Here is a 21,768-nt window from a genome sequence, read left to right on the forward strand (position 1 = left end):
CGCCATTTCCGCTCTATTTTTTCATCGGGGACTGTCTCAAGATTATTCAGAAAACATGTAGTACTTTTTGAAGAATTATGTCATTTTTATTAATTGGTGGCTTTTAAAAAGGATTTGAATGAAATAACGCTTAGTATAGCACCTGGAGGGGGATATTCCCGCACACAAACACCTAAAATTAAACCTGGTGAATGGAATATTTCCATGAAAGTGTACGGGCCTCATTTTCATACATCAACAGTCTTGAATCAAGTTCATTTGCACTCTCATTGTTTGTTTGGTGAGTGATGTCGTAATCTATTTTACCAAGGCACTTGTTTAAATATATTTTGAAATGCCTATCAAATTAGCCCAAATATCAATCAATTTTGACAGCAGTGAATCAACATATCTGGTAAATATTGATAACGCATCGAGCTAACATTTTAGCGTTCGGTCCCTGTTGCTCTGCTAGAAATATTGGAGCAGTAAAGATGGTTTTGATAACAACGACCAACTATCTGTAGTAAGGTTAAACTAAAAGAGTATTTTGTAATTTGGGCGCCATCTTGAATCCAACATGGATGCTCCGTCTGGCTGGATTATTTTCGCATGTAGTATTGCGTTTGCAAGCGCAAGGTATTTATTTTTTCTAAGAAGCTATTATAAATAAATGTAGTATAAAAAGTAAATGGATTTTCTGTATTTCAAAGTTAAAAGGTTTCATCGCACTTTTCGTTAGCAACCAGTACCTTAATGATAATGGACGTTGTATGAGTTCAGTTACTGTAGTTTTCCACTTCATTTGTCAATATAAAATATATTAATATGTTATCATGGTTCATCGCTTGGTTTGTATAACTGGAAGTGTGCGTATAATGCTACTGTGTGATACGGAATGAGAAACACAGTATGCAATACGGAGATTATATCCAAATGGGGAAATAAATAGGTATTATTTTGTTGGTTACAGAAACAGGGACAAAACATTTGCCTAATTAATGTCATCGTTTTTTACAAATGAATCCGTACCTTATATCTCTGTCATATGTCTCTACATGAAATGCTGCAAGCATTTTTAAAACGACTTAATAACATGACGTAATAACTCATTAAAAGGACTTTCGTATCTCGTTATCTCAACAAGATACTAAGTCGTTAAAACGAGATAAAGTTACCAAGGTATGTCACCTCTCTATCCACTCAAGATGTCTTACGTTTTCAGCTTCTTCGAGGTTCGATACCCAAGTGTGGTCGTGTCTGCCGAAACCGGGGGTAATCTTACCATTGCGGTAATAGCTTTAAAACCTTTACATTATGTTTTATAAATCGTGATTAAAACGGCAGTTATTTTCATATCGCCAAAGATATCATCCTACACATCCTAACATTTTAAATGTGTTGACTTATTGATAACGCTTAATGTCGTTTTCATTTTTATGTGTAACCAATAGATACACACCCCTTTTAAGAATAACATATACTTATATTTTACATAAATGTAAATGATTTATTGTTATTATAATTACAATAGTATTAAATGTATGTGATATTGCAGGCGGGTCCTAATGGTGGGAATATTTACATGACCCCAGGGGACAGAGGGACGGTCTTTATCGGACGGACGGACATGCTGAAACTCTTCCAGGTATACATTGCAGTGTTCTATTTTAGCTCAACTATAAAGGTAGAAATAATGTTCTGCTTGTGTAAATGGCCTGAAGTGCGCTTTACATTTAATAGGCCGTGTTAGCATTCTTCACAAATATTAAAGTGTCAAGAGGACCGGAGTACACATTCCACGTTTGTCAGGAATGTGATTTTCAACTTGTCGTCTAGAAAAGGTGTCTTTCACATGGTATGCACAACATTCAATTTTACAATTTCAATATACCTGTTTCTCGCAGCTCAAACATTTGTGCTTTTCAGATCGTTAACAGCCAACCCCCAGTATGGGGCCAAAAAGCACCTTACGGGACCCTGGGTACATTCCTTGGTGGTCAGGCAGTATCTTTGCAGCTCACCGCAATGGTAACATATTCTTTCGTGCGAATTAATACGTCAATAATTGAGCTATTGTTGTTGACACCGACCTATTTAAAAGAGCTACTCTTTTTGCAAGTTTAAATCTCTGTGTTTTGATGTGTTTGGTCTTGTTTAAATAACGGCCTGGACCGGTTCGAATCCATACCAGATGCATGCTGCCTTAAGTAACGTTCTATCTAAGAAACGGACTCACTATAGGGATTATACGTGCTTTAAGCTGTCTTTACCACCAGAGGATTTAGAGGGGGGGGGGGGGCGGCACCCGGCGCCCCCCCCCCACTAAATCGCCCCAACTTTACCTTGTATGTCAATATAGGAACAAAAAATAAAAAATACTCCCATAATGTATCTTTCCTGACTACAAATTGTATGTAACCCCAAATATCCATGCAAACAATTTTTGCCTTATCCTTTCGATTAAGAGGCAGGGGTGCTTGCCAAAAGGTTGTTAACCTAAGTACGCCCCCTCTGACGTCGATTCCTGGACCCGCCCCTGTTTACACACGGTCTTAACAATATAATTTTATCTAAGAAAGTCCCGTTTCACAGGACCCGGAAGGGACGAGTCTACACTACGAGAAGATATCCGGTGCGCTGCCGCCCGGTGTGTTCTTAGATCGCGCGTCCGGCCTGCTGAATGGCACGGCGCCGGATGTGGATGCCACATATGAATTTGGGATCCGCGTCATGGACGAGCAGGGAAAATACGCCGACCAGACGTTTACCATTGACACCAGAGGCAAGCAGCGTCATATCTGATAACCGCGGGTTTAAAGGCGCACAATATAGGCTGATGCCATTGTCTCGATGCAAGAGAATGTTCAATTCTTTTAACTCTAATTATCAAAACAAAAACAATCGTATCATTCATGAAAAAAACTATTAGCGATATTTCGGAGCTTTTAAACTTAGAATTATGCAACCATGTAGTTATGAATTAATTAAACAAAACTTGATAAATTGATATTTTGTTTATATACATATATTTACACCTCAACTTCCATTCCTTAAATGAATTGCCTTTCGGCAATTGCGTTCATCAATCGATGAACGCAACATCTTCGGATATGTTCGGATCGTAATTCATTGCATAACAATATACATGAAAGCTATTGATCTTGTTATTGGTTGTATTGTGTCTGCAGGTCCCGTAAAATTTAGATCAACATTTTTAAAAGTGTAAGTTTTTTATATTTTAAATATAATGGTACCAGAAGTGTTTCAATTTTACGTTTTAAAGTGATTTCAAGTGATTGATCTTTTCCCACTTATTGTAACGTCATTTGAAAAAAATGTTTCCGGTTATAGTCGGGTCGTTCTATTTACAGAATGGGTAAGAACGGATTACTTAAAGGTTTTCTTAAATGAAATGAAGATTTTTTTAAACAATTATTTGAATGAAATGAAAAATGTAAATATAAGGAATGAATTGCGGGATTGATGTCATTATCGGGGATATGAACGCAATTGGGTTGGTCAAAGTACGCGTGGAGTCCTTCGGACTCCACACACATTGACCAACCCAATTGCGTTCATACCCCGATAATGACATCAACCGCGCAATTCAATCCTTAAATCAAACGCTTGTTTTTGTTTTCATTCATGTCCAATAAGTAAAATTAAGGAAATGGCATCAAACTGTATTATGCGCCTTTAATACTATGTAATGTCTGTAAGAGTCAGCCTCAGAGTGATTTGATTTGTAGAAAGCTGGTCTTGTCGTCGTTATGTTTTAAAAAATGTCGCTTACTAAAATAATTGAGATTAGTTTTATGTTATATGCCATAGCTTGACACTTTTCTTTCATCCTAGCTCCGGGTTCCGGCATACTATGTTGTCCACAAATCCGTTGTTGAATTCAATTTCGTTGTATTCTGACCAGGGCCTTTTCAGAATATGAGACAGTTTACAGGTGGGGATAATGTAATGTTGTTGTTTCAGAGCGTGATCAGTGCCGCTCAAGTCCTTGCAAAAATGGAGGCTCGTGCACGGACGACATGGGGACCTTCTCGTGCTCGTGCAGGACAGGATATGGCGGCAAAACGTGCACAATATGTGTGTAGATATTATTTTTTGCATTTAATTCATTATTTCGTCATCCATCGACACACCATTTGGCAATTTTATGGGTGAGAGCCTATCCTACTAGCAGGCTGTCTGAAGACATAGTCGAAAGTCATCATCATATAAACCAGGGATGTGAGATATTATCGAAAAGTCGATAGTTATATTGTGATGCGGAGCAAACGCGATACGTATCGATACGCGTCGATAAAATAACGATAGTTTCTTGTTATATTCATACTATCTTGCAAATGGAATTTAATAAAAAAAACACACTAGATGTTTGAAATGTGGAGCACACAATAATGTATTACTAACGTATTGTTTCACCATAGTTTTGGTCGTGAAATTTGCAAAGGCATAAAACGCAAATAATTAAAATCTTAACCATAAGTACGAGTAATTTTCATTTTCAGAATACTCCATTTTGCGACTATTATATTGCAAATCAGCGATCTTCCCAGACCACACTCGTGTTGTCAAACATGAAAATTACCAAAATAACAATTTAGTTTATAACTTATTCATAAGTTCACTGTTCTTGTTTTCAAACACAAATTCGGAATACACGATGGAATTATCTCGATGTTACCACAGTCCAAATTGAAGTTTTTTCAAACACGTTCATGGCCACATAATTTTTGAATGGAAACATCATTTCGTTACTAAATTACTACTTGTATACATTTATAACTATCAACACCACCACGCTTTATATGTTGATGCAGCCTGCGCTAGCGAGAGTGTCGGTGTAGCCAACAACCTGAAGACAATCCCGGATGCGCAGATGGCCGGACACTACTCGTTCGGTGGAAGTGACCACAAGGCGTACGAGGGTCGGCTCAACAGTCCTACCGGGTGGATCGGCGAGAATACAAACTCTTGGTTTCAGGTCAGTAATAATTTGATTAAAGCCGTTAACTAATACCGTAACTTGTATTTTATTGCTTCAAACAGGCCAATCAGTGACATATATTTCTTTCTTCTTTTTATGATTAATATACGTGATTGAGTCGCCGTCGCTCCATGGAATAAATCCGCTTAAATTGTAACTATTTGTCGAAATTAGAAACAATACGTCCTAGACAATATTAAACCAGGATCAAGCCCCATCAAGGGTATTTCCCAGTGGCATGGTTTGTGACGTCACATTTGTGACACAAATACATATTTCTTTCTCCGATATCAAAAACAACACTTTCATATTTTTATATTAACAATGCCTCAAATATAACTATTGTATACCCTGTGGATATAAAATGATCTCATGAGCTTGCATTTGATATGTAAACACTGTTTGATGACAGTGTGCTCTTCTTTTGTACTGAACAGATTTTTGCTTTCGGTAATAACAATCAACTGTCCATGTAAACAGAGTATTTATTAACACATTTTGAAAAAAAAAATGCAATGCACAACATATATCTGAATAACAGCGTAGTGTACTAATCATCCTGAGACGGCGCTCTGTTTCGATAGATGGATACTATGATTAAGAGTTTATCGCGGTTTTTCTTTTTGAATCAGGCCGCGTTTTACTTACAAACGTGACGTCACAAACCACGTGGACTTGGACTGTTTTAAATCCAAAAATGCCATATAAAACCTTTAAGGCAATAAGCCGATTGTCAAAATTATTTGTAATGAAGTGCATCTACATTTGACTTAAACAATAACAGTTGAATCAGTTGCCTGATGTGTCATTGGTCATAATTTCAACGTTGCATCGTTCTACAACAGACCATCAAGTTGAAATGTTGGCGAATGATTGCATCATTAAAATATAAACACATCTAAAATTGTTCACACGTTTAGATTCCGAAAATAGCATAGTCTGTTATAGGCTCAGAAATACTTTCATAGCTTTTCTGTCAAAAACGTTATTAAAATATTAACGTCACTTATTGGCTTGTATATATCGGTTGTAACCCGTGGTGATCCACGTGAGAACCCCTTTAGGTCACGTGATTCCTCACCCTGCACCTGATATATCAGCTGGCTTGTATATATCGGTTGTAACCCGTGGTGACTCATGTGAGAACCCCTTTAGGCCAAGTGATTCCTCACCCTGCACTTGCAATCTTTTGGAGGCCTATAGGCAGTTCGCGGTTCATAATACGTTGATCTATCTGCAGGTTGACCTCGGCAACCCCCGGAAGGTGTACGCAGTTGCCACCCAGGGCTACTCGGCCACATTCAACCTACTGACGTTCCAACTCCAGTGTAGCCTCAACGGAAACACATTCTCTGACGTTAACGGCCTTAACGGAACCGCTGCGGTAACGTTCTCCTCAAACTATTTTTTATTAAAGATCATGATTTGTAATGGCCCTGTCTTACACAGTGTCATATTTAAGAAAAAATAAAGTACGGACGGGTTCTACATGTCAACATAAGCATCTAAATGGACATATGAAAAAAGAAAAATAACGACCTAAAATGCTACGGTACCCATTAAAAAACATTAATTAGGTATAAAAATGACGACAAACGACATGTAGATGTCGGAAACAGGCTTTATACATGAGATTTGTACAGATTATGCCCAGTAATGAGATATTGGGGAGAATAAACACATAAGAAGGATATTGTGTGAAGAATGTTGCTGTTCCAGATACAGTAGTCCTTTGCGATCACTAAGTCACGAATGTCTTGAATAATTTGAATGAAAGTCTCGGATATCGGTAATGTTGTGAATATTATGAGTGGTACGTATGCAGCAAAGTCCTTGATTGGTGTGAATGTCGTGAGTTGTATGAATGTAGCAAAGTCCTTGATTGGTGTGAATGTCGTGAGTTGTATGAATGTAGCAAAGTCCTTGATTGGTGTGAATGTCGTGAGTTGTATGAATCCAACAAAGTCCTTGATTGCTGTGAATGTCGTGAGTTGTATGTATGTAGCTAATACCTTGATTGCTGTGAATGTCGTGAGTTGTATGAATGTAGCAAAGCCCTTGATTGCTGTGAATGTCGTGAGTTGTATGAATGTAGCAAAGTCCTTGATTGCTGTGAATGTCGTGAGTTGTATGAATGTAGCAAAGTCCTTGATTGCTGTGAGTGTCGTGAGTTGTATGTATGTAGCAAAGCCCTTGATTGGTGTGAATGTCGTGAGTTGTATGAATGTAGCAAAGCCCTTGTTTGGTGTGAATGTCGTGAGTTGTATGAATGTAGCAAACCGTCTTGAATGTTGTGAATGTCGTGAGTTGTATGAATGTAGCAAAGCCCTTGATTGCTGTGAATGTCGTGAGTTGTATGAATGTAGCAAACCGTCTTGAATGTTGTGAATGTCGTGAGTTGTATGAATGTAGCAAAGCCCTTGATTGGTGTGAATGTCGTGAGTTGTATGAATGTAGCAAAACGTCTTGAATGTTGCGTTTGTCGTAAATACTGTGAAAGTTTCAAATGATAGTTTTAAGTCGTTTATAACTTTATTAGCTAATGTCGTTTATACCTATATTTTACCATTCGAATTTCGTATGTTCGGGCTAGAGGAACATGTCAACTTCTAACAATGTATCGAAACAGGCCTTAGACCTACAAACGGGGTGTGGCTTTATGCACGTTACGTTTTGTACGGAACGGTGTCCAGAATCATGTTCTTTATCTTTTTAGGTATTTGACGGCAGCGGAACCTCGTTCAATACAGTAACGAAACAGACGCTTCCGGTTCCAGACCTGTGTCGCTACATCCGGTTTGTGCCAAAAACGTGGACCAACTCTCATCCGGGCTTCCGAGTGGAAATTTACGCGTGTGAAGACTTCTAAGCAGAATTGAGAATGGCACAGCGCAATTATATGCACAATGACGTTTCAGCATTTCTTATACGTTTAAACCAATGTTCAAATGAATGAGAGTATAATTACGCAAACACGTTCAATTGGATTATCCCCCTTTCTGTCGGTTCTAATCTTAAGTGCTTACATATATTATACAAGGGAATAATATACTATCAGATAGCAATCACAAACATCAAATGGTAACACATGGTAAACATGTTTTAATTTCCTGTAATCAATAAACAATCATTCAAAGTTGACTGCCTCGTCTCGATTATTGAAAACATTTCTGTTGTTTTATATGCAACAAGTGTCACACCTGGTTAAAATAAAAATGTGGCAAGCTCAAATTCAATTGCAGAAACTTACTTCTTTTCTCTGTTTTTATCTGTCACTATTTATTAATTTTTTTTGTCTCAATTCATTTTGAAATAATTACCGTGATTTTCTAATGTCTAGTAACCCAATGATTATAATGCTGGTATCATTTGATGGAGTATTATTGTAAGAAAAAAGGATGGCCGATAAAGTATTATAAACTTTCGAAATTTCGCAGCAGCAGCAACAGCAGAAGCAGCTTCTTCATCATCAGCAGAAGCAGCAGAGTATCAAAAATGTTCAATCGGTCATTGATCATTATCACTTTGCCGGTAATTCGGCGAGAGAAGTTTATGGGAAAATGAACAACGCTTTTTATACATAAGAAAAGTTCTTTACTATAAAAATAATTGAGTTGTTATCTCTTTTAAACGATGTAATATCACTTCACCTCGTTTAAACGACGTAGTATCACTTTATCAAGTCATGCATATCTCATAACGATTTATTATTATGATCTGTTTTAAACGATTTATTATCAGATACTCTGGTTATAACGAGTTAGAAAGCATAACAAAACATATAAGAGTTATTGCAGTTCGTAATATTTGACACATAATCAAACTAGGATGAAGGGAGGCTGTGTACCTCAATTATTTGACACATAATCAAACAAGGATACAGGAGGGGGGCTGTGTACCTCAATTATTTGACACATAATCAAACAGGGATACAGGAGGGGGGCTGTGTACCTCAATTATTTGACACATAATCAAACAGGGATACAGGAGGGGGGCTGTGTACCTCAATTATTTGACACATAAATATAACTTGGATACAGGGGAGGGGGGTTGTGTACCTCAATTATTTGACACATAAACGTAACTGGGAAACGGGGGGGGGGTTATGTACCTCAATTATTTGACACATAAATATAACTGGGATACAGGGGAGGGGGGCTGTTTACCTCAATTATTTGACACATAAATATAACTAGGATACAGGGGAGGGGGGCTGTGTACCTTAATTATTCGACATATAAATGTACCTGGGATACAGGGGGGGGGGGGGGAGGTTGTGTACCTCAATTATTCGACATATAAATGTACCTGGGATACAGGGGGGGGGGAGGTTGTGTACCTCAATTATTTGACACATAAATGTAACTGGGATACAGGGGAGGAGGTTGTGTACCTCAATTATTTGACATATAACTATAACTTGGATACAGGGGAGGGGGAGGTTGTGTACCTCAATTATTTGACATATAAATGTACCTGGGATACAGGGGAGGAGGAGGTTGTGTACCTCAATTATTCGACATATAAATGTACCTGGGATACAGGGGAGGGGGAGGTTGTGTACCTCAATTATTCGACATATAAATGTACCTGGGATACAGGGGAGGAGGTTGTGTACCTCAATTATTTGACATATAAATGTACCTGGGATACAGGGGGGAGGGAGGTTGTGTACCTCAATTATTTGACACATAAATGTACCTGGGATACAGGGGAGGGGGTTGTGTACCTCAATTATTTGACATATAAATGTACCTGGGATACAGGGGAGGGGGGCTGTGTACCTCAATTATTCGACATATAAATGTACCTGGGATACAGGGGAGGAGGTTGTGTACCTCAATTATTTGACACATATATGTACCTGGGATACAGGGGGGGGGGGAGGTTGTGTACCTCAATTATTTGACACATAAATGTACCTGGGATACAGGGGGGAGGAGGTTGTGTACCTCAATTATTTGACATATAAATGTACCTGGGATACAGGGGGGCGGGAGGTTGTGTACCTCAATTATTTGACACATAAATGTACCTGGGATACAGGGGAGGAGGTTGTGTACCTCAATTATTTGACACATAAATGTAACTGGGATACAGGGGAGGAGGTTGTGTACCTCAATTATTTGACATATAAATGTAACTGGGATACAGGGGGGGGGAGGTTGTGTACCTCAATTATTTGACATATAAATGTAACTGGGATACAGGGGGGGGGGGAGGTTGTGTACCTCAATTATTTGACATATAAATGTAACTGGGATACAGGGGGGGGGGGAGGTTGTGTACCTCAATTATTTGACATATAAATGTTCCTGGGATACAGGGGGGGGGAGGATGTGAACCTCAATTATTTGACATATAAATGTACCTGGGATACAGGGGGGGGAGGTTGTGTACCTCAATTATTTGACATATAAATGTAACTGGGATACAGGGGAGGAGGTTGTGTACCTCAATTATTTGACACATAAATGTAACTGGGATACAGGGGAGGAGGTTGTGTACCTCAATTATTTGACACATAAATGTACCTGGGATACAGGGGGGGGGGAGGTTGTGAACCTTAATTATTTGACATATAAATGTAACTGGGATACAAGGGGGCTGTGTACCTCAATTATTTGACACATAAATGTAACTGGGATACAGGGGAGGAGGTTGTGTACCTCAATTATTTGACACATAAATGTACCTGGGATACAGGGGAGGGGGAGGTTGTGTACCTCAATTATTTGACATATAAATGTACCTGGGATACAGGGGGGGGGAGGTTGTGTACCTCAATTATTTGACACATAAATGTACCTGGGATACAGGGGGGGGGAGGATGTGAACCTCAATTATTTGACATATAAATGTACCTGGGATACAGGGGGGGGAGGTTGTGTACCTCAATTATTTGACATATAAATGTACCTGGGATACAGGGGGGGGAGGTTGTGTACCTCAATTATTTGACATATAAATGTAACTGGGATACAGGGGAGGAGGTTGTGTACCTCAATTATTTGACACATAAATGTAACTGGGATACAGGGGAGGAGGTTTTGTACCTCAATTATTTGACACATAAATGTACCTGGGATACAGGGGGGGGGGAGGTTGTGAACCTTAATTATTTGACATATAAATGTAACTGGGATACAAGGGGGCTGTGTACCTCAATTATTTGACACATAAATGTAACTGGGATACAGGGGAGGGGGAGGTTGTGTACCTTAATTATTTGACACATAAATGTAACTGGGATACAGGGGGGAGGAGGTTGTGTACCTCAATTATTTGACATATATATGTACCTGGGATACAGGGGGGGGGGAGGTTGTGTACCTCAATTATTTGACACATAAATGTAACTGGGATACAGGGGGGAGGAGGTTGTGTACCTCAATTATTTGACACATAAATGTACCTGGGATACAGGGGAGGGGGAGGTTGTGTACCTCAATTATTTGACATATAAATGTAACTGGGATACAGGGGGGGAGGTTGTGTACCTCAATTATTCGACATATAAATGTACCTGGGATACAGGGGGGGAGGAGGTTGTGTACCTCAATTATTTGACATATAAATGTACCTGGGATACAGGGGAGGGGGAGGTTGTGTACCTCAATTATTTGACATATAAATGTAACTGGGATACAGGGGAGGAGGTTGTGTACCTCAATTATTTGACACATAAATGTAACTGGGATACAGTGGGGGGGAGGTTGTGTACCTCAATTATTTGACATATAAATGTAACTGGGATGCAGGGGGGGGGAGGTTGTGTACCTCAATTATTTGACATATAAATGTAACTGGGATACAGGGGAGGGGGAGGTTGTGTACCTCAATTATTTGACATATAAATGTAACTGGGATACAGGGGGGGAGGTTGTGTACCTTAATTATTTGACACATAAATGTACCTGGGATACAGGGGGGGGGGGGAGGTTGTGTACCTCAATTATTTGACATATAAATGTACCTGGGATACAGGGGAGGGGGAGGTTGTGTACCTCAATTATTTGACACATAAATGTAACTGGGATACAGGGGAGGAGGTTGTGTACCTCAATTATTTGACACATAAATGTACCTGGGATACAGGGGGGGGAGGTTGTGTACCTCAATTATTTGACATATAAATGTACCTGGGATACAGGGGAGGAGGTTGTGTACCTCAATTATTTGACACATAAATGTAACTGGGATACAGGGGGGGGGAGGTTATGTACCTCAATTATTTGACATATAAATGTAACTGGGATACAGGGGGGGGAGGTTGTGTACCTCAATTATTTGACACATAAATGTAACTGGGATACAAGGGGGCTGTGTACCTTAATTATTTGACACATAAATGTAACTGGGATACAGGGGGGGGAGGTTGTGTACCTCAATTATTTGACACATAAATGTAACTGGGATACAGGGGGGGGATGTTGTGAACCTTAATTATTTGACACATAAATATAACTTGGATACAGGGGAAGGGGGCTGTGTACCTCAATTATTTGACACATAAATGTAACTGGGATACAGGGGAGGGGGAGGTTGTGTACCTTAATTATTTGACACATAAATATAACTTGGATACAGGGGAGGGGGGCTGTGTACCTCAATTATTCGACATATAAATGTACCTGGGATACAGGGGGGGGGATGTTGTGAACCTTAATTATCTGACACATAAATATAACTTGGATACAGGGGGGGGGGAGGTTGTGTACCTCAATTATTCGACATATAAATGTACCTGGGATACAGGGGGGGGGAGGTTGTGTACCTCAATTATTTGACATATAAATGTAACTAGGATACAGGGGGGAGGGAGGTTGTGTACCTCAATTATTTGACATATAAATGTACCTGGGATACAGGGGGGAGGAGGTTGTGAACCTCAATTATTTGACACATAAATGTAACTGGGATACAGGGGGGAGGGAGGTTGTGTACCTCAATTATTTGACATATAAATGTACCTGGGATACAGGGGGGGAGTAGGTTGTGTACCTCAATTATTTGACATATAAATGTACCTGGGATACAGGGGGGAGGGAGGTTGTGTACCTCAATTATTTGACACATAAATGTACCTGGGATACAGGGGGGAGGAGGTTGTGTACCTCAATTATTTGACACATAAATGTAACTGGGATACAGGGGGGAGGGAGGTTGTGTACCTCAATTATTTGACACATAAATGTAACTGGGATACAGGGGGAGGAGGTTGTGTACCTCAATTATTTGACACATAAATGTAACTGGGATACAGGGGGGAGGGAGGTTGTGTACCTCAATTATTTGACATATAAATGTACCTGGGATACAGGGGGGAGGAGGTTGTGTACCTCAATTATTTGACACATAAATGTAACTGGGATACAGGGGGGAGGGAGGTTGTGTACCTCAATTATTTGACACATAAATGTAACTGGGATACAGGGGGGAGGGAGGTTGTGTACCTCAATTATTTGACACATAAATGTACCTGGGATACAGGGGGGAGGAGGTTGTGTACCTCAATTATTTGACACATAAATGTAACTGGGATACAGGGGGGAGGGAGGTTGTGTACCTCAATTATTTGACATATAAATGTAACTGGGATACAGGGGGGAGGAGGTTGTGTACCTCAATTATTTGACACATAAATGTAACTGGGATACAGGGGGGAGGGAGGTTGTGTACCTCAATGATTTGACATATAAATGTACCTGGGATACAGGGGGGAGGAGGTTGTGTACCTCAATTATTTGACATATAAATGTACCTGGGATACAGGGGGAGGGAGGTTGTGTACCTCAATTATTTGACACATAAATGTACCTGGGATACAGGGGAGGAGGTTGTGTACCTCAATTATTTGACATATAAATGTAACTGGGATACAGGGGGGAGGGAGGTTGTGTACCTCAATTATTTGACATATAAATGTACCTGGGATACAGGGGGGAGGGAGGTTGTGTACCTCAATTATTTGACATATAAATGTACCTGGGATACAGGGGAGGGGGAGGTTGTGAACCTTAATTATTTGACACATAATTGTAACTGGGATACAGGGGGGAGGAGGTTGTGTACCTCAATTATTCGACATATAAATGTACCTGGGATACAGGGGGGAGGAGGTTGTGTACCTCAATTATTTGACATATATATGTACCTGGGATACAGGAGGGGGAGGTTGTGTACCTCAATTATTTGACACATAAATGTAACTGGGATACAGGGGAGGAGGTTGTGTACCTCAATTATTTGACATATAAATGTACCTGGGATACAGGGGGGGGGAGGTTGTGAACCTCAATTATTTGACATATAAATGTACCTGGGATACAGGGGGGAGGAGGTTGTGTACCTCAATTATTTGACACATAAATGTAACTGGGATACAGGGGGGGGGGAGGTTGTGAACCTCAATTAGTTGACATATAAATGTACCTGGGATACAGGGGGGGGGAGGTTGTGAACCTCAATTATTTGACATATAAATGTACCTGGGATACAGGGGAGGGGGAGGTTGTGTACCTCAATTATTTGACATATAAATGTAACTGGGATACAGGGGAGGGGGAGGTTGTGTACCTCAATTATTTGACATATAAATGTACCTGGGATACAGGGGAGGGGGAGGTTGTGTACCTCAATTATTTGACATATAAATGTAACTGGGATACAGGGGAGGGGGAGGTTGTGTACCTCAATTATTTGACATATAAATGTACCTGGGATACAGGGGGGGGAGGTTGTGTACCTCAATTATTTGACACATAAATGTAACTGGGATACGGGGGGGGAGGTTGTGTACCTCAATTATTTGACATATAAATGTAACTGGGATACAGGGGGGGGAGGATGTGAACCTCAATTATTTGACATATAAATGTACCTGGGATACAGGGGGGGGGAGGTTGTGAACCTCAATTATTTGACATATAAATGTACCTGGGATACAGGGGAGGGGGAGGTTGTGTACCTCAATTATTTGACATATAAATGTACCTGGGATACAGGGGAGGGGGAGGTTGTGTGCCTCAATTATTCGACACATAAATGTAACTGGGATACAGGGGAGGGGGAGGTTGTGTACCTCAATTATTTGACATATATATGTACCTGGGATACAGGGGAGGGGGCTGTGTACCTCAATTATTTGACACATAAATGTACCTGGGATACAGGGGAGGAGGTTGTGTACCTCAATTATTTGACATATAAATGTAACTGGGATACAGGGGGGAGGAGGTTGTGTACCTCAATTATTCGACATATATATGTACCTGGGATACAGGGGAGGGGGAGGTTGTGTACCTCAATTATTTGACATATAAATGTACCTGGGATACAGGGGGGAGGGAGGTTGTGTACCTCAATTATTCGACATATAAATGTACCTGGGATACAGGGGGGGGGAGGTTGTGTACCTCAATTATTCGACATATAAATGTACCTGGGATACAGGGGGGAGGAGGTTGTGAACCTCAATTATTCGACATATAAATGTAACTGGGATACAGGGGGGAGGGAGGTTGTGTACCTCAATTATTTGACACATAAATGTACCTGGGATACAGGGGGAGGAGGTTGTGTACCTCAATTATTCGACATATAAATGTAACTGGGATACAGGGGGGAGGGAGGTTGTGTACCTCAATTATTTGACACATAAATGTACCTGGGATACAGGGGGGGGATGTTGTGAACCTTAATTATTTGACACATAAATATAACTTGGATACAGGGGAGGGGGGCTGTGTACCTCAATTATTCGACATATAAATGTACCTGGGATACAGGGGGGGGGAGGTTGTGTACCTCAATTATTTGACACATAAATGTAACTGGGATACAGGGGGGGGAGATTGTGTACCTCAATTATTTGACACATAAATGTAACTGGGATACAGATGGGGGGGGTTGTGTACCTCAATTATTTGACACATAAATGTAACTGGGATACAGGGGGGCTGTGTACCTCAATTATTTGACACATAAATGTAACTGGGATACAGGGGGGGAGGTTGTGTGCCTCAATTATTTGACACATAAATATAACTGGGATACAGGAGGGGGGGGGGTTGTGTACCTCAATTATTTGACACATAAATGTAACTGGGATACAGGGGGGCTGTGTACCTCAATTATTTGACACATAAATATAACTGGGATACAGGGGGGGGGGGGGGTGTTGTGTACCTCAATTATTTGACACATAAATGTAACTGGGATACAGGGAGGCTGTGTACCTCAATTATTTGACACATAAATGTACCTGGGACACAGGGGGGGGGGGGGGTGTACCTCAATTGTGACTGGGCTATGGGATGGCTATGTACCTCAAATACTTGACACATAAATGGAACCGGGATAAGGGGAGGACGTGTACCTCAAATACTTGACACATAAATGTAACTGGGATACAGGGGGGAGGGAGGTTGTGTACCTCAATTATTTGACATATAAATGTAACTGGGATACAGGGGGGAGGAGGTTGTGTACCTCAATTATTTGACACATAAATGTAACTGGGATACAGGGGGGAGGGAGGTTGTGTACCTCAATTATTTGACATATAAATGTACCTGGGATACAGGGGGGAGGAGGTTGTGTACCTCAATTATTTGACATATAAATGTACCTGGGATACAGGGGGGAGGGAGGTTGTGTACCTCAATTATTTGACACATAAATGTACCTGGGATACAGGGGAGGAGGTTGTGTACCTCAATTATTTGACATATAAATGTAACTGGGATACAGGGGGGAGGGAGGTTGTGTACCTCAATTATTTGACATATAAATGTACCTGGGATACAGGGGGGAGGGAGGTTGTGTACCTCAATTATTTGACATATAAATGTACCTGGGATACAGGGGAGGGGGAGGTTGTGAACCTTAATTATTTGACACATAATTGTAACTGGGATACAGGGGGGAGGAGGTTGTGTACCTCAATTATTTGACATATAAATGTACCTGGGATACAGGGGGGAGGAGGTTGTGTACCTCAATTATTTGACATATATATGTACCTGGGATACAGGAGGGGGAGGTTGTGTACCTCAATTATTTGACACATAAATGTAACTGGGATACAGGGGAGGAGGTTGTGTACCTCAATTATTTGACATATAAATGTAACTGGGATACAGGGGGGGGAGGTTGTGAACCTCAATTATTTGACATATAAATGTACCTGGAATACAGGGGGGGAGGAGGTTGTGTACCTCAATTATTTGACACATAAATGTAACTGGGATACAGGGGGGGGGAGGTTGTGAACCTCAATTAGTTGACATATAAATGTACCTGGGATACAGGGGGGGGGAGGTTGTGAACCTCAATTATTTGACATATAAATGTACCTGGGATACAGGGGAGGGGGAGGTTGTGTACCTCAATTATTCGACATATAAATGTAACTGGGATACAGGGGAGGGGGAGGTTGTGTACCTCAATTATTTGACATATAAATGTACCTGGGATACAGGGGGGGGAGGTTGTGTACCTCAATTATATGACACATAAATGTAACTGGGATACTGGGGGGGAGGTTGTGTACCTCAATTATTTGACATATAAATGTACCTGGGATACAGGGGGGGGGGAGGATGTGAACCTCAATTATTTGACATATAAATGTACCTGGGATACAGGGGGGGGGGAGGTTGTGAACCTCAATTATTTGACATATAAATGTACCTGGGATACAGGGGAGGGGGAGGTTGTGTACCTCCATTATTTGACATATAAATGTACCTGGGATACAGGGGAGGGGGAGGTTGTGTACCTCAATTATTCGACACATAAATGTAACTGGGATACAGGGGAGGGGGAGGTTGTGTACCTCAATTATTTGACATATATATGTACCTGGGATACAGGGGAGGGGGCTGTGTACCTCAATTATTTGACACATAAATGTACCTGGGATACAGGGGAGGAGGTTGTGTACCTCAATTATTTGACATATAAATGTAACTGGGATACAGGGGGAGGAGGTTGTGTACCTCAATTATTCGACATATATATGTACCTGGGATACAGGGGAGGGGGAGGTTGTGTACCTCAATTATTTGACATATAAATGTACCTGGGATACAGGGGGGGGGGAGGTTGTGTACCTCAATTATTCGACATATATATGTACCTGGGATACAGGGGAGGGGGAGGTTGTGTACCTCAATTATTCGACATATATATGTACCTGGGATACAGGGGAGGGGGAGGTTGTGTACCTCAATTATTCGACATATATATGTACCTGGGATACAGGGGAGGGGGAGGTTGTGTACCTCAATTATTCGACATATATATGTACCTGGGATACAGGGGAGGGGGAGGTTGTGTACCTCAATTATTTGACATATAAATGTAACTGGGATACAGGGGAGGGAGGTTGTGTACCTCAATTATTCGACATATAAATGTACCTGGGATACAGGGGAGGGGGAGGTTGTGTACCTCAATTATTCGACATATATATGTACCTGGGATACAGGGGAGGGGGAGGTTGTGTACCTCAATTATTTGACATATAAATGTAACTGGGATACAGGGGAGGGAGGTTGTGTACCTCAATTATTCGACATATAAATGTACCTGGGATACAGGGGAGGAGGTTGTGTACCTCAATTATTCGACATATAAATGTACCTGGGATACAGGGGGGGGAGGTTGTGTACCTCAATTATTCGACATATAAATGTACCTGGGATACAGGGGGGAGGAGGTTGTGAACCTCAAATATTTGACACATAAATGTACCTGGGATACAGGGGAGGAGGTTGTGAACCTTAATTATTTGACACATAAATATAACTTGGATACAGGGGAGGGGGGCTGTGTACCTCAATTATTCGACATATAAATGTACCTGGGATACAGGGGGGGGGAGGTTGTGTACCTCAATTATTTGACACATAAATGTAACTGGGATACAGGGGGGGGGAGGTTGTGTACCTCAATTATTTGACACATAAATGTAACTGGGATACAGGGGGGGGGTTGTGTACCTCAATTATTTGACACATAAATGTAACTGGGATACAGGGGGGCTGTGTACCTCAATTATTTGACACATAAATGTAACTGGGATACAGGGGGGGGGAGGTTGTGTACCTCAATTATTTGACACATAAATATAACTGGGATACAGGAGGGGGGGGGTTGTGTACCTCAATTATTTGACACATAAATGTAACTGGGATACAGGGGGGCTGTGTACCTCAATTATTTGACACATAAATATAACTGGGATACAGGGGGGGGGGTGTTGTGTACCTCAATTATTTGACACATAAATGTAACTGGGATACAGGGAGGCTGTGTACCTCAATTATTTGACACATAAATGTACCTGGGACACAGGGGGGGGGGGGTGTACCTCAATTGTGACTGGGCTATGGGATGGCTATGTACCTCAAATACTTGACACATAAATGGAACCGGGATAAGGGGAGGACGTGTACCTCAAATACTTGACACATAAATGTAACTGGGATACGGGGTGGCTATGTACCTCAATTACTTGCCACATAAATGTAACTACGATACGGGGTGGCTATGTATCTCAAATACTTGACACATAAATAGAACCGGGATAAGGGGAGGATGTGTACCTCAAATACTTGACACATAAATGGAACCGGGATAAGGGGAGGATGTGTACCTCAAATACTTGACACATAAATGGAACCGGGATAAGGGGAGGATGTGTACCTCAAATACTTGACACATAAATGGAACCGGAATAAGGGGAGGATGTGTACCTCAAATACTTGACACATAAATGGAACTGGGATAAGGGGAGGATATGTACTTCTGATATCTGACACCTACATGGAACTGGGATACAGGGAGGAGGTGTACCTCAAATGACACATAAATGAAATCATCGGGCAATTATTATTTCCACAGGGGCAATTATCAACTGAAAGCCATGGCCAACCATGTATAGCTATTAAAAACGTTATAATACATAGTCGAAACAATAAGTTAAACAGACTTCGTTAACACCTATTTTTAAAAGCGTTATAACAGATGGCCTTATCAATACGTTATACGGATTTTGTTAGCTGTTAAAACGTGAAAAGAAATAATCCATAAAAAAGTTCAACGGACTTCGTAAACTGTTAACAACGTTATAACAAATGACCCAAACAATTATTATGCGGACTTTGTTAGCAGTTAGAAAACGTTACAAACCGCCCTAAAAATATAACTGTCAGAAAACTAAACATTTTTAATGAACAAAACAACAGTACACTTTGTGAAAGGGTATTTGAATCCCACTATCAGACATTATTGAAGTTAAAGTCATACAGGACCCAACATTCTTGCAAGTTCTTTATATGGCTTGTAAAACTCTTTCAGAACATTTCCGGTGAAATTCCAAATATGTTCATGAATTGCTGCGGCGGTGGTCTTTTGTGACTGGGCACTTCTTGGCACTAAAATTTTTACACACCCTAATCAGTAATGGATGCATTGGACAAGTTTAATACACCATACCGAGTTCTTCATTCATGAAAGAGATATAATGATAAAACCTAAAAATATCAAAGGAACATCATCATCATCATCATCATCATCATCATCATCATCATCATCATCATCATCATCATCATCATCATCATCATCATCATCATCATCATCATCATCATCATCTACATCATCATCATCATCATCATCATCATCATCATCATCATCATCATCATCATCATCATCATCATCATCATCATCATCATCATCATCATCATCAACACAATCATCATCATCATCATCATCATCATCATCATCATCATCATCATCATCATCATCACCACCATCATCATCATCATCATCATCAGCAGCAGCAACAGCAGCAGCAGCAGTACCACCACCACCACCACCACCACTACCACCACCAACAACAACAACAACAGCAACACCTCCCTCATCATCACCATCGTTGTCGTCGTTGTCGTCGTCGTCATCGTCGGCGTTGATGTCGTCATCACCATCACCCTCACCATTACCAGAATATAATAGTCATTAACGATTACATGATCGTAATCACTATCATTATCTTCCACGTCACCATTATAAGCCTGATATTATAATCGTGCGGCTTCATTATCCTTAACGTGTAGGATTTATTATTCACGTCATTGTTTGGTTTCATTATCTTCACCGTGTAATTTTCATTATCGTGGTTGTGTGGGTGTTATTATTCCGGTCGCGTAGATTTCATTATCCTTGTCGTGTTGGCTTCATTATCATCGCCGAGAAGGTTATATTATCCTCGTCGTGTTGGCTTCATTATCATCGCCGTCGTGTTGGCTTCATTATCATCGCCGTCGTGTTGGCTTTATTATCATCGCCGTTAAGGTTCCATTATCCTTTTCATGTTAGCTTCATTATCATTGCCGTGAAAGTTTTATTCTCGCCTTGTAGGGTTCATTATCCTCGCCGTTTAGGGTTTATTATCATCGCCCTGTATGTTTTAATGTCCTCGCCGTGAAGGTTTCATTATGTTCGCCGTGTAGGTTAAATTATCCTCGCCCTATAGGGTTTATTTTCCACGCCGTGTAGGTTTCATTATCCTCGCATTGTAGTTTCATTATTCTCGCCGTGTAGGCTTCATTATCCTCGCCGTTTAGGTTTTATTATCCTCGCCGTGTAGGGTTTCTGATCCTCGCCGTGTAGGGTTCATTATCCCCGCCGTGTAGGGTTTCTGATCCTCGCCGTGTTGTTTCATTATCCTCGCCATGTAGGTTTCATTACCCTCGCCATGTAGGTTTCATTAC

General features: G+C 40.6%; 1 protein-coding gene across 1 annotated transcript; it reads left to right on the plus strand.

Annotated features, from left to right (window-relative positions):
• The first annotated feature begins 524 nt into the window (after positions 1 to 524).
• LOC128220693 (EGF-like repeat and discoidin I-like domain-containing protein 3) lies at positions 525 to 8,199 on the plus strand. Its single transcript, XM_052929189.1, has 9 exons — positions 525 to 618; positions 1,205 to 1,271; positions 1,538 to 1,627; positions 1,909 to 2,010; positions 2,575 to 2,764; positions 3,967 to 4,080; positions 4,818 to 4,981; positions 6,225 to 6,368; positions 7,701 to 8,199. The coding sequence occupies exons 1-9, from the start codon at positions 560 to 562 to the stop codon at positions 7,851 to 7,853; spliced, it is 1,083 nt and encodes a 360-aa protein (XP_052785149.1). The 5' UTR covers positions 525 to 559; the 3' UTR covers positions 7,854 to 8,199.
• Positions 8,200 to 21,768: the final 13,569 nt, after the last annotated feature.

The sequence above is a fragment of the Mya arenaria genome, chromosome 15, assembly GCF_026914265.1.
Source record: "Mya arenaria isolate MELC-2E11 chromosome 15, ASM2691426v1".
Lineage (NCBI taxonomy): Eukaryota > Metazoa > Mollusca > Bivalvia > Myida > Myidae > Mya > Mya arenaria.